A 12,486-nucleotide genomic window follows, 5' to 3' on the forward strand; every position below is an offset into this window, starting at 1 on the left:
TATTTCATTCAGTTTTATAAATTGACTGATCGTGGTGATCAGTTTTCATATTTACTCGATCTTATCCACTCTTGGTCTGGTGTTATATTAACTTTGTTTTTTTGTTATATGTTTGTTATGTTGTGCTTTGTTGTTGTGTTAAGTAATTATTCGGTCCGCGGTAATTGGCAACTAGCTGTTGCGGCTCCCGTGTCAACTTATTGTTATTACATTGGCAAAGTTATTAAATTAACCTACCGGAAAGGTTTTCCACTACATACCTCATCAACCAGTGATAAGAGAGCAAGCAACATCGACAAAAATGCGCATTGTCTACGACTGTTCTTCAAAACCAATTGTAGACACGCCCTAACTAAACGATTCCTTAGAGACTGGACCCTTATTGCAACCACTACTCCTCTTAGATATACTCCTCCGCAATCGCTTCCGAATGTTCTGTATCACTAGTGATGTGAGGAAAGCCTTTCTTCAGATCATCGTTAGGCAAAACGAGCGTGACGCACAACAGATACTGTGGTATGACGACTTGACGAACCGGAATATAATCGAGTTCAGGTTTACGCCAGTTATTAGACAGACTTAGATCGAGGACGTAAACTTCAAGAGGACGTGAGGTGGCGTAATATGGCGCGAAAATATGGCGTTGTCTTGGATGGCGACGTCGTCTCAGCTTTTTTCAGGGCGCCACAAACAACTTTTCACGTTGTGTCTAGGACGTCGAGAGTTTTTATGTTTTTCTCTCGAAATGTACATAAAAAATACCGGATAATATAAATCAACAGTCATTATTATATACCATTTGTCAAAGTTTTGTTTTCGTAGCGTTTCATTGGTCGAGAGCGAATCACGCGAGAGTGACGAAATTTTGATGTCGCCAGCGCGACCCCCTGCAGAGTGAGATAACGTGTTATCTCATGGGAAATAACAACTTTTAAGTTTTATCCATTTGAAATTATATCTTTTATAAATAGATATTTCGTTGTTTACCTTGTAGTTTGGTTTTTCTTTGACAAGTGGTATATAATAAAACACTTATTTACCGAAAACTCAGAAAACATTATGTTTTGTGGACCCTCGACCATCGATATTTCACTCGGCTTCGCCTCGTGAAATATCGACAGGTCTCGGGTCCACAAAACATAATGTTTCCTTCGTTCGTAGTAAATAAGTGTTAATTGTTTCATGGTTATTTTTAATAGTGTGCAAAATAGTGTGCGAAACGAAAGACGATGAGTGACTTTAAGCTGTCACTCTCTAATGGGGAGAAGGTGTTAGAAACTGTGAGCGCGAGAACTGGGATTGACATTAATTTATGGAATAAGCAATAACGTGTGTCTTTGAGCAGATGTGAAGCATTCAGTGTCTCTGGGACCATTCCCACATTTAGTGTGACATTGCACTGACATTTCGGTGCAACTGTGGGATACTCACAGATATTCTGCAAATCACATCTTAAGACTTATTTGTAAACTTGATGGCATGCAATAGCGGCGCCAGGTAAAAATGTACGAGGGGGGGGACAAACAAATATTTTAGGGAGGCAAGCCCTTTAATAATTATGTTAAGCAGAGAGTGCAGTAAAACTATAAAACTACTTACGGAACATGAAAAGATATGAGAAGGAAAGGCGCAGACAGCAAAATTGGGGGGGAAATTTTGTTGGGACCCCTGACACCGTCACTAAAGACATGTAGAGTTTATAAAAACATATAATGCTTTCGCAGTTTGCCGATGTTGGATGCCAGAGTCCAATCTGAATCTTTCTCTGTTTGAATAATTCTTTTTATAAATAGGTCAGCGTTTCCAAACTAGAAGAAGAACGAGTCATCCAGGCGAAAAATCGTCTTGCAATTTGTTTGCTTTCCGCTATTTGTTCGCTTTCCGAGGGTCGGTCAAGTTTCGACGATTTGTTCGTCCGAAGTTTTCTCCGACTCGTACTCTTATGAAACGTCAGAAACGATTCGTTCGTCTGGATGATTTGTCCGTCTGTTAGTTTTAAAACGCTTATTTATACACACTAGCTCTTCCGTACACATTGCCTCGTTAGCTTTACTCCATTCAGCCATCTCTGGAAAATGGTTTTCTTTCGCAAGACATTCGGCTTTCTTAGCGTAGCTGAAGGCATCATTCAAAAGACGAGTTCTTTCCTCTAAGTTGAATTGTGTTTGTGAATGCCGATAATAGCAAATCGACTGAACCAAATTTAGTTGAATTTCGTGATATTTACTGAGTGGGTTTCCATCACAAACAGATCCATAAACACTCATGATTATATCCTTTGCTTTATCTAAACTTGAACGCTCAATGCTTTCCTTGATGCGTTGTCCATTTATACTAAATCCCAGCTGGGAAGCTGCTAGGGTCAAGTATGCTTTTTTTCTTATATCATCTGCAACCTTAGAAGAGTCTGGAACATACTGTAAATAGTCAAGAGCTGTTGTTGAAAGGACATCGGGTGAATAGCCCAATTCCATCCGATCATTAAGGACTGTCCCTGCAAAAACGTATACTGTTGCTGCTACTATGCCTGGTTCAACCAACTCCGCCATTGACAAGGCAGCAGGTAATAGTCTATGCAGCTCAATAGTCTCTCCGCGTGCACGTTTCAGCGCTGCTTGTAAATACAACCCGATTACTTCAAACATGGATGAATCTTCTCCCTTAGCTACAATTTCGTTGTACTCTTTCAGTAGGTTATCTGCTTTATCCACGCGGCCTTTGCGAAAAAGTGCTGTAATTCGTTTTGACAAAACTGATAACTTCATAGTACTAAATAACTTGGATTTTTTTTCAAGACTTTTGGTTTCTTTTAAGATGGCTTCCCAATGACCATTATTAATTAATGGCATAAATAATTTATGAGTATCAATAAAGGTCTTCCGAGTAGTAGCTGAGCTCCATGTAATGCGGGAAACTGAATAGGGAATTTTCTCTCGACCACCCAACCATTCTGGTCCAGAAATTCTTTCCTTCCATTTAAGAAACGACATCTTGTTAACTTTTCCTTCCACCATTTCATAACATTCTGGTTCCTCAGTGAACACACCGCCAGGACATGGAACCACGGAGACGACGATCACGAAGGTTGATGGGATATCCTTGGAGGTTTCATCTAACACTGGTTGAAAGAAGATATCCCAGTGTTGCCCTCGTTTAGGCTGACCAATATTCTCAGGCCAGATCATCTTGCTAATTGCCTTCCCAACCTTCTTTAAAATATCATGTTTGTCTTCTTCATTGAAAACAACTTCTCCTTCAACAACTCCATCATCCGTGATGCCATAGTAGATGTGCCCTCCTCTGAAGTTGGCAAAGGCGGAAACGTAGCAACTGAATTTATTGCTTTTACCAGTCATCCTATCTGCTAGCGTCGTGCGTTTGGATTGATCTGCTTTTAAATGCTTAAAAGTACACACTTTACTTTCACGCAAACCACAGTTTTGCATTTTAATGAATCTTTTTAGATGGGAATGAAATTCGATTGGTTCTAAAACGAACTTATTATTGACAATATCTTGGACATGCTTTAGAGATTCCAGAGGAGATACTTGTAAAACTTGTGCTTCACTTGGCAGATAGAGATGATAATTTGTTGTTATTAAAGAATCCACTTTTTTGACCAAGCTGACCAGACGTTCTTCTCTCTCTTCAAAGATAATACTCGATACAGTCAGATTCACTCCAATGATAGAAATCATATTTTGTTCCAGCATTCGCACCAAAAGTGACAAACGTTCCGATAGGTTGGCTAGTCGGCACTGGCACACGTTGTATACCACAACTTTTCCACCATTACTATTGAGCATAGCACATATAGCAGATATTATTTCTTTAAGTTTTTGTTCTTTGTACCTTTTGTTCGTTGCCAACTTACATATATCTACATCATGACCAGTCTCATCAACTCGAATGTTCATTGTTCGTAGTGTGGTCGTTATCTATCGAACAGATAGGCTAAATGCCTTCTATGACATCCATACTAATTTCACTGCATGGAAAATGTGATTCCTGTTGATAGAACGGATAGCAAAATGTTAAAATTAAGTTTTAAATGGGCAAGAAAATATTATGGTCCATGGTAAACAAATTATATAACAATTCAATTTAAAATCACGTCATGAAATTTGCTGACGCAATTGTCCTTTCCGGTAACACTTTTAATTAAACTCCTCCTTCTTAACAATATAGATTTATTCCAGTGTTTGTAACTTTACTTGCACTAATCTGTCCTGACAATGACTAAAATATTGTCGAAACGCAGATTTATTAAAGCTACAAAATGTTTTTTGAAGTTACTGTTCTGTTTGTATTTTATAAAAATCCTCAGTGCAAGTGGTTCTCGTATAATTATTGAGTGAGTCATGGCTGCTTTTCACTTACGCTTTATTTATACGCACGTACACACACGTAATAAAAAGTCTAAATCCTCATATTTGTCATATTTGAAAAAAGTGCATATTTTAGTATGCATTTGTTGACCTATATGGCTAAAAAACGCATAGGTCGAAAGCAGCCCTTATGACCTGTCCCGGATGTACACAATTGTATTGCTTAACAATTGTTGACAGTGACGTAATCTTTTCTGTTGAGTTTACTCAACTGTATACACCAAGAGAAGAAAATCGCTGTCAAAAATTTCCCGTGTAGCCGAGGCTTAAAAAACACCATGTGATTTATTTCCATCATCGAAACGCTCGAAATTCAAATATATAAGTCATTTTCACCCATGAGAAACAGGCATTCGGGATGTAATATTGCTTTATTGCTGCCGCAGCGTGGAGCGAGTTTGAAGCGAACGAGAAAGGCCACATGCAGATCCTGATTTACAATTGCCGGGGGCGGCGCAAATCAAAATTTGTCTTTTGAATGACGGTACCAGTGGCTAGGACGCTTGGACATAACCGTCGACTCTACGGTGACTACGGTTTCATATTTACTTTCACATTCATTTCACAGGCATTATTTGATGATATTTTGAGTAAAGGCTAATTTCCACTTCGGAAAACGAGCAGCGGATCGGATCGGGTCGGAACGAAAGATAATCCGCGCGTGCGCCGTTTGTTGAAAATTTTGGCTTATATTGATCCGAAAGCGTCCGAGACCGGATAAAAAAAAGTTCAAATAGTTTTAACTTTTTTTTATCCGATCCGAAATCACTTCATGGATCGGACCAGCTCGGAAAAAAATCCGATCCGATCCGCTGCTCGTTTTCCGGAGTGGAGATTAGCCTTTAATTTGACCCAAGCAAAAAGTCCAGAAAATTCGCAGAGCTACATGGCTACAATGTAAAAGAAAATGTAAAGAAAATCAATTTACTTTGACGGGCGAGCAGCAATTTGACGACTTCGTTGTTACATGTTTGTATAAACTCTTCATGCATTTTGGGAGTCATACCATTCCACAAACATTCTTTTCGCGCATTGTATTAGGGTCTTAGTGGGTTTTAAACTGATATAAACGAAACATAATACTTTTCCTGCCTCGTACTCAGGCGCTTTAGTATTTAGGCTTCTTAGTTTTTATAAGGGCTTTATAGGATCGCAATGTATTAGGCTTAAATGAAGTTCCCCAGCAAACCGTGAAGAAAGCAGGCGATATATGAAGGTGTGAATGGGGAAACGATTTCTATATTGCCTCTAGCCACGCAGCTATTTCGAGTTACAACAGAATAAATTGTTTATTGTTATATGTAGTAGCCGGATTACAAGGTTTCGACGAATATCGCAAATTATTCATTGCATTTCCATTATGATGCGATTACCCAAATTTTGTCCAACTTTGTGCGTTCATTACTCCGGCGTCAGCGACGGAGTTGAAAATTCGCCTCGGTTTTGTTTTGTTTTTTTTTTTTTTTTTTTTTTTATTTTTTTTTTTATTATTTTTCGTCGTCGCAAGTGTGTAATGGCGCGAAACATTCTAGTATTTAAATGTGTATGTGATTGGATTTATCTATGTCCCAGTCTTATCTCCCAAGAGTTGTGGTGTACAGCTTTGGCTAATTTTCCGATGCGCGATTCGATTTCGCTCGCATGATACGGCAATTCCTCCAAGAGGAACAAATAAACCGTTCTTTTCATGCTTTTCGATTAAGTTTAGACTGAATTGGGGTAAGAATATATTTAATACGTGTAGATTCTGGTCCTATTTTAGTAATATCGCTGCTATTTCGCCGTTTAACAAGATGATGTGGTCGTGTATGGGCGCTTTGACTCGTCGTAGTTTGCACAGGATTGAAGATTTAATATAACTATATAAGCGCGAATTCCAAAGGCAAAGTGTAAGACAAAGCGAATGTATTATACCATTTATTTACATTCTTGAACGATTTAACTTTTATACTTTTTAAAGTACGATGTGCTTCTGAATTTCGCGATCGAACATTTAGGTTCGCAAGGCATCTAAATGCGAATATGAACTGTATTGTTTATGTTCAGAAGCTCTATATTGAAAACTGGCACGTGCGCCGGAGTTAACGCCAGAACAGGCGTCTTGTTTATTATAACGAGGGGCGAAGACGAAGATGTCTTAAAAACAGTCCGAGATCTTAATCGCACCGTTAAATATGTTGATCTCCTGCGCTATTGGCTATTGTCTATTAGCAAAGAGATAAATTTTGAACCTCGTCCACTACAATACAAAGTGAATTTACTCCAGTGAGGGTTTATTTAGCGAACAAACTACTGCAAAAGTAAATAGCAACCGAAATAGCAAACACTGAGATCAGGGATTAAATAAAATATTTAAACACTTAACAATAGGAACTAGGTTAGGCTAAATTGCCTTCGTGCAGGACACTTCGTAGAGAAATCCCTAAACAGGTTTCGGAGAGAACTCCCGTGGGAACAAGATTGGCAACCCAAACACTGACATCATGCTTTCAGGCAGAATTTCTACCCTTAGGTATAACCTAGTTTCACAATAAAGAGATTTTATAAGGGGCCGGTTGTTCGAAAGGCGTTTAGCTTAAACGGTAGATAAGCCAAAGTTTTAAAATACTCTCATACATCTTGTGAATGACTATAAACCTGTATTTTATGCACTAAATAATACTTTCATACATCTTATGAATGACTATAAACCTAGCTGTATTTTATGCATTTAATATGTTCTTTCATTGAAATTAAACTATTATTTACATCGAAATACTGATTTCAGCTCAGTTGATCAATAAATGGATCATTTTTCACCGTTTAAGCTAAGGCAACGGTCATAAAGTATCTACAACCCCGGGACGGAGGGTAACCTTAATTTTAGAAAAAAATTGACTCCCTTATCAAGTTAAGGCAAAAATTTCAAACCCCATTAAAATATCACCAAAAAGTTTCGTATCCCATCTTGTTATATACGATCTACAATGCATGAACTTTTGAAAGACCAAAACTATGCATCGGTTTTTATGCATTAAATTAGCATACCAGTTTACCATAAGTTTTTTTTTCTCCAAAAAGTCAATGTTCTCTAGCTGAGGAACACGTGCATAAACAACAATGGCTTCTGCATTTGCTAAATCTCAGGTCGGCAAAAATTACTCATATAATCGTTTTCTAAATTTCAGCCCGGCAAAGCGGGCAAAACAAATATTCAAACAAATAAATATTCGGACAAACAAATATTCTGCTATAAAATCTCTAGGATATGAGGTAGCCATGCATGCACATATACATGATGGCTTGAATGTGTTCAACTCCGTGTCTAATGTCGTTTTGACGGTTTAAGCTGGTTTCCATTTGTCGTGAACAAGTCAGTTTCACCGATGAGAAATAGTCACTAGTAAGCATAGGCGTACGGGCATATTTTTTTTAGGGGGGCTGCGCTCAATTTGCCCGAATGACATGACGTCATAGATTTTGTGACGTCATCATAAAATTATATAATCTGAGAAGACTACAAATGAAAGGATTTCCTTTGAAGATTGACAGACGTAATATAAAAAGAAATATCATCCCTAGCCATTTAAATTCTAAACTAAATATATTCATTACGATTTACAACGAAAGAAAAAGTGACTAACATAATAACATTTTATTTGATATATGAAATTCCGTCATGTTTTGCACTAGACATGCAAGGAATTTAGTTTTGTAAAACTATAATCTAGACTAGAAGAAATATGATTTACGATTACGTCGCTGTCCAAAAATGTCAATTATCTTTTCCATATCGTTCTTTAAAGTACTATTTGCATAAGCTCTCTCAATATTGATAAGGGCAATGCTGTTTAAGCGTTTTTGCCCCATTGTACTTCGAAGATAGGTTTTCAAGCGGCGAAGAGCGCTAAAAGATCTCTCAGCAGAGCAGGATGTTGCAGGGATCGTGGCCAGAATCGAAAATACTTTGTAAGCAACAGGAAGAACTTCATGAACACCATTTTCAAACATTTTCCTCACAATTTCAGCGGCGTTTTTTCTTTCAGGATCAGGGTTATCAGCATCAATATTCTCATAGACGTTTTTCTCACTGCCAAGAAGCTCACTGTCGATACTATAGAAGTCTGATACCAACTCAATATTCTTCATGGTCGGAGAGCTGCTGAAGACTATGTCTGCAAGTGCCAATAGCACCTCTTGATCATTACCTTCAAATCTATATTTCATCTCCGCGACAATCCTGTCAATGCTTAGGTAGTAACATGTGATACGATAGTGGTCTTCCACTGTTCGGTACTCCACTTCTGCATTCACTTCAGGCATTTCGCCGACAAGTGTCTGCAGCCGGCGTGATGGCTGTTTGAGTCTTGGTACCTTTGCATCTTTGAAATTGAAATCAGTACCCTCAATTTGTTCCTTGATTTTGTCTGCCATGATTTCAGCGCGCGACCACAAGAGATCAAAATTTTCCTGGGTACGACATTCACTTAGTGTTTTGATCACGCCATCAACACTCTTCTTTGCCGTTACGACATCCATCTGCTTTCCTTGTAGGTATCTGCTCAAACCATCGGTGTTGGACAAAACAACCTTTAATACCAAACCAAAACAACGAATCGAAAGTCACAAATCGAGTTAAGTAGGGAATTGCTGTCATTGTACGTCTTCGGATCACGATCTTTTGAGAGTGAGAGAAGAGCCTCGATGATCTTAGGCATTTGGTTTACCACTGCCTTTACAGCTGCCCAGCGACAAGACCATCTAGTAGCGCTCTGCGATTTAATTGTCAGTTTAAAATCTTCGCCCTCATCTTCGACTTCGATATCCTTGAAGATAGCGTGGCGTTTGGGACTTCCTTCCAAAAAATTATGGAGACTCTGGATCACGCCTAAAGCTTTCTGAAGTGGCTCAATTGTGGTCATAGTATCTTGTAGCGCCAAGTTAAGCCGATGTCCATGGCAATGAACGTAGATACTAAGAGGTGAACACTCCTTCATACGTGCGGCAAGCCCTTTACGAGCGCCACTCATATTTGCAGCGCCATCAAAGCATTCTGCAACTATGTCTTCTAACTTCAACTCCAGCTTGCTAATGGCTGTCTTCACTAGCTCATATAATACTTCCCCTTCCGTGGATTTAGTTGAATAGAAACCAATAAATGTCTCTTTAGTTTCGCCATTGAAAACATATCTAAGGAAAATGGATACTTGCTCTGTTCGACTGATATCTGCTGTTTCGTCTACAACTATTCCGTAATAGTCGCTACTTCTCGCTTCAGCTGCTATCCTCTCAAGCATGACGTTTGCTACTATTTCTAGTAGTTCATTTTGAACAACAGGCGATGTCCACTGAGCATGTAACTGGAGCTGGCTTTGCAGTTTAGACCTCAGCCAAGGCAAATCGTTGCATCTTATGCAAAGTAACTCGAGAAAGTTCCCTCGATTTATGTCAGATACCTCCCATATATCATTCCGGGTCTCTTCATGACCTCTAATCGCAACATTCTGTTGCGCAGTATACATCAAGGATTGTATGATTACTTTTAAGTATTGTCTGTTACTGGCAACCTGGTCCTTGTGTGCAGTACTCAGCTGCTGTAGGACGGAAGTTTTGTTTCTCTGCATTGCTTTGAACTGAAGCCATCTTGCCATGGACCTGACATGGTTCTCGCTCTTGCCGTGTTTTGCTAGCTTTGCTGACTTCTTCCAATTCTTAAACACAAATGAAGTATCTTTCCCAAATTCCACGCAGGCAAAACACACGCATGCATCCTTATCCACTTCATAACTTATCCACGGATACTTCTTGTACCATTCAGATTGAAATCTTCGCACAAATGTTTCATTGCCGAATTTTCTTGCAGGATACTCCGCTAATATAGGCTGTTTTGGGGCGTGAAGGGACGAAATCTGTTCTGTATTTTCACTGGGAATGGAAACCTTTTCAGGCTGTTCGTCTAGAATATGTGCTGGTGAACTAAGATCATCCATTGGTGTAGCTGCTAGAATACTAGACATCGTCATTGATTCTGGTGTAACATTTTCGCTATCTGTCACTGTATTCTGTTCACTATTTTCTCTGAGCTGTGACAATGCATTTAATTCAACATCATCAATGAACGCCGTTATTGGTTCTTTGCTCACGAGTTCCTTCACATTTTTGTCCGGCAGATCTTCATCAAAAGACACTGTGGCTGCAAAGTCTTTACTACCACTCGATTCAGTTCCAGGTTGGGTTATGTCATACTGCAGGTCATCGTCCTTGGTTGTCATGTTACTTTTTAGAAAGAAATTACTGATTTTCGACTGGGATGAGTCTGATGATTCCATTACTGGATGGCATTTTACTTTTTTACCATTATGAACCAATCGAGAATGCACCTCTTGATAATCACTATCGATTTCCTTATTGCATTCCTCGCACCGAACACGGTGTCGGTACCGCCTTTTACGAGATGCCATACGCTTTATTAGAGCTTGGTTATTGAGTTTTGTAATATTCCAGGCGATTATTTATATAGCGACGAAGCGGTCAAAAAAGATAAAGGCCTGAGGAAAGACTAGTGTAAGTTTACTTCACATGCACACACATGTGGTTTAGATCCAACTCTATTATTCAATATTTCGCATTTGGTATTTATGCTCTCGTTCCATAGGGCGTGTACGCTTCCTTTATTATCTAGAATGCTATATTTATTATCAACTGCTATATTTATATATTAATCTCGGACGCACTTGCAATGGTGCATCCGCGGCAGCTTACTTTTCCTTATTCTATTAGTATTAGCCTATATTTACATTTAATCCATTATCCGATATCCGTTACACTAGTCTAAACCGTGTGGTATAAAATTACTTATCCGATTGTGATCAAAACCAAATCCGGTTAATTTATAGCACTTAACCTTTAATAAAGGTTAATTTGACGCACATGCTTGAACCAGTTATGCGATCTATGCTAATATACACAACAGTTTCAGTTTAGCGTTATTGGGTGAATAGATTCCCCGTGTAATCACCAGACCGTCGTAACGTCTTTGCCCGAATGACAAGACTCTTTTTGCCCGAATAGATTAATTCCCCCAAAAATTGGGGGGGCTGCAGCCCCCCCAGCCCCACCCCCCCGTACGCCTATGCTAGTAAGTTTGTCTTTTAACTCTTTATTTCTGTATATAAAGCGGTCATTGTTGACTGCACACACATAGAAATATTTTATAGCATCAGCCACCTTGGCAGCCATTAATACCGTGTTGCATGGCGGATGCCTGTACTGTAAAGTTACGGCATCATAGAATTTCAAAGTTCAAACTGCTACGGTTGTCGTTACGGTTTTTTGTTAATGGAACATAATACTTAGTAGAAGCCTTCTTACCGTTTAGTAAGTCTCATTTCACGGAATTGTACTGACTCTAGCCATCTAGCGCTGCGAATCAGTAATCAGTAAGTGCATGGCATCAATTGGACAGGGGATTTCCCCTGAATTTCGGCATGTACTGGAGTAGTCTGTTGTCCTTACGTTAGCAGCAAGCGATCCAAAATCTTTAATAGGTTTTTCGTTCAATCCAGCAATTCATTTAAACAATTTCTTTGTATAAACGTAAAAAACGTGAGACCCGACAGACGTGTTCCTACTGAAGATCAACACATAAATTTACACGTGGCAAGCATGCGGTCCACAGTTGGACTATTAAACCACGGGTATTATGTCATTCATTATATTTACACTCTGACAGCGATGTATTGTTCGTAACCAGTGACGAAGAAAACTTCTGAATTATGTTAAATACTGATCAAAGCACTTTATTCTGCAGTGATCACCGATCATACTGTCCTCTGTCGGTACTGAGCCCCGTTTACACTGCACTCAATAGAAAGTTTGGCGATATAGAACGGCAACGACAACTGCAACGGCTTTTGCTTCACTCCTCGTTTAAGTGGATTTCCATCTGGAAACCTTGATTCGTAAGTGAAACGCGTTTTCGTTCGAAAACGGAAACATTTCGATGCGTTTTGGCCTTTCATCCACACTAATACAACAGGTGTCTTTTACTGTAGCTTACAAACTTATAATAAACGCTTGTTTAGAAATAAACATTGCGCTATTCAACCTTCCGTTGATT

At 39.0% G+C, this 12,486-nt stretch overlaps 1 protein-coding gene across 1 annotated transcript; it reads right to left on the bottom strand.

Annotated features, from left to right (window-relative positions):
* Positions 1-8,099: 8,099 nt before the first annotated feature.
* Positions 8,100-10,639, bottom strand: LOC114532821 (zinc finger MYM-type protein 1-like). The gene is made up of 2 exons (XM_028554414.1): positions 10,307-10,639; positions 8,100-8,957 (listed from the first exon to the last, which is right to left on the bottom strand). Exons 1-2 carry the CDS (start codon positions 10,637-10,639, stop codon positions 8,100-8,102), a joined length of 1,191 nt encoding a protein of 396 aa, XP_028410215.1.
* Positions 10,640-12,486: the final 1,847 nt, after the last annotated feature.

This window comes from Dendronephthya gigantea, unplaced genomic scaffold, assembly GCF_004324835.1.
Source record: "Dendronephthya gigantea isolate DGI-Jeju-01 unplaced genomic scaffold, DenGig_1.0 000081F, whole genome shotgun sequence".
Taxonomy (NCBI): Eukaryota; Metazoa; Cnidaria; class Anthozoa; order Malacalcyonacea; family Nephtheidae; genus Dendronephthya; species Dendronephthya gigantea.

What these genes read in the sequence shown, in the direction of transcription:
- LOC114532821 (XM_028554414.1), bottom strand. Translation starts at nt 10,639, where the DNA reads ATGACAACCAAGGACGATGACCTGCAGTATGACATAACCCAACCTGGA. An exon ending in TAGACGAACAGCCTGAAAAG is followed by an intron (nt 8,958 to 10,306) that starts GTTTCCATTCCC and finishes TTGGTATTAAAG; the next exon opens with GTTGTTTTGTCCAACACCGA.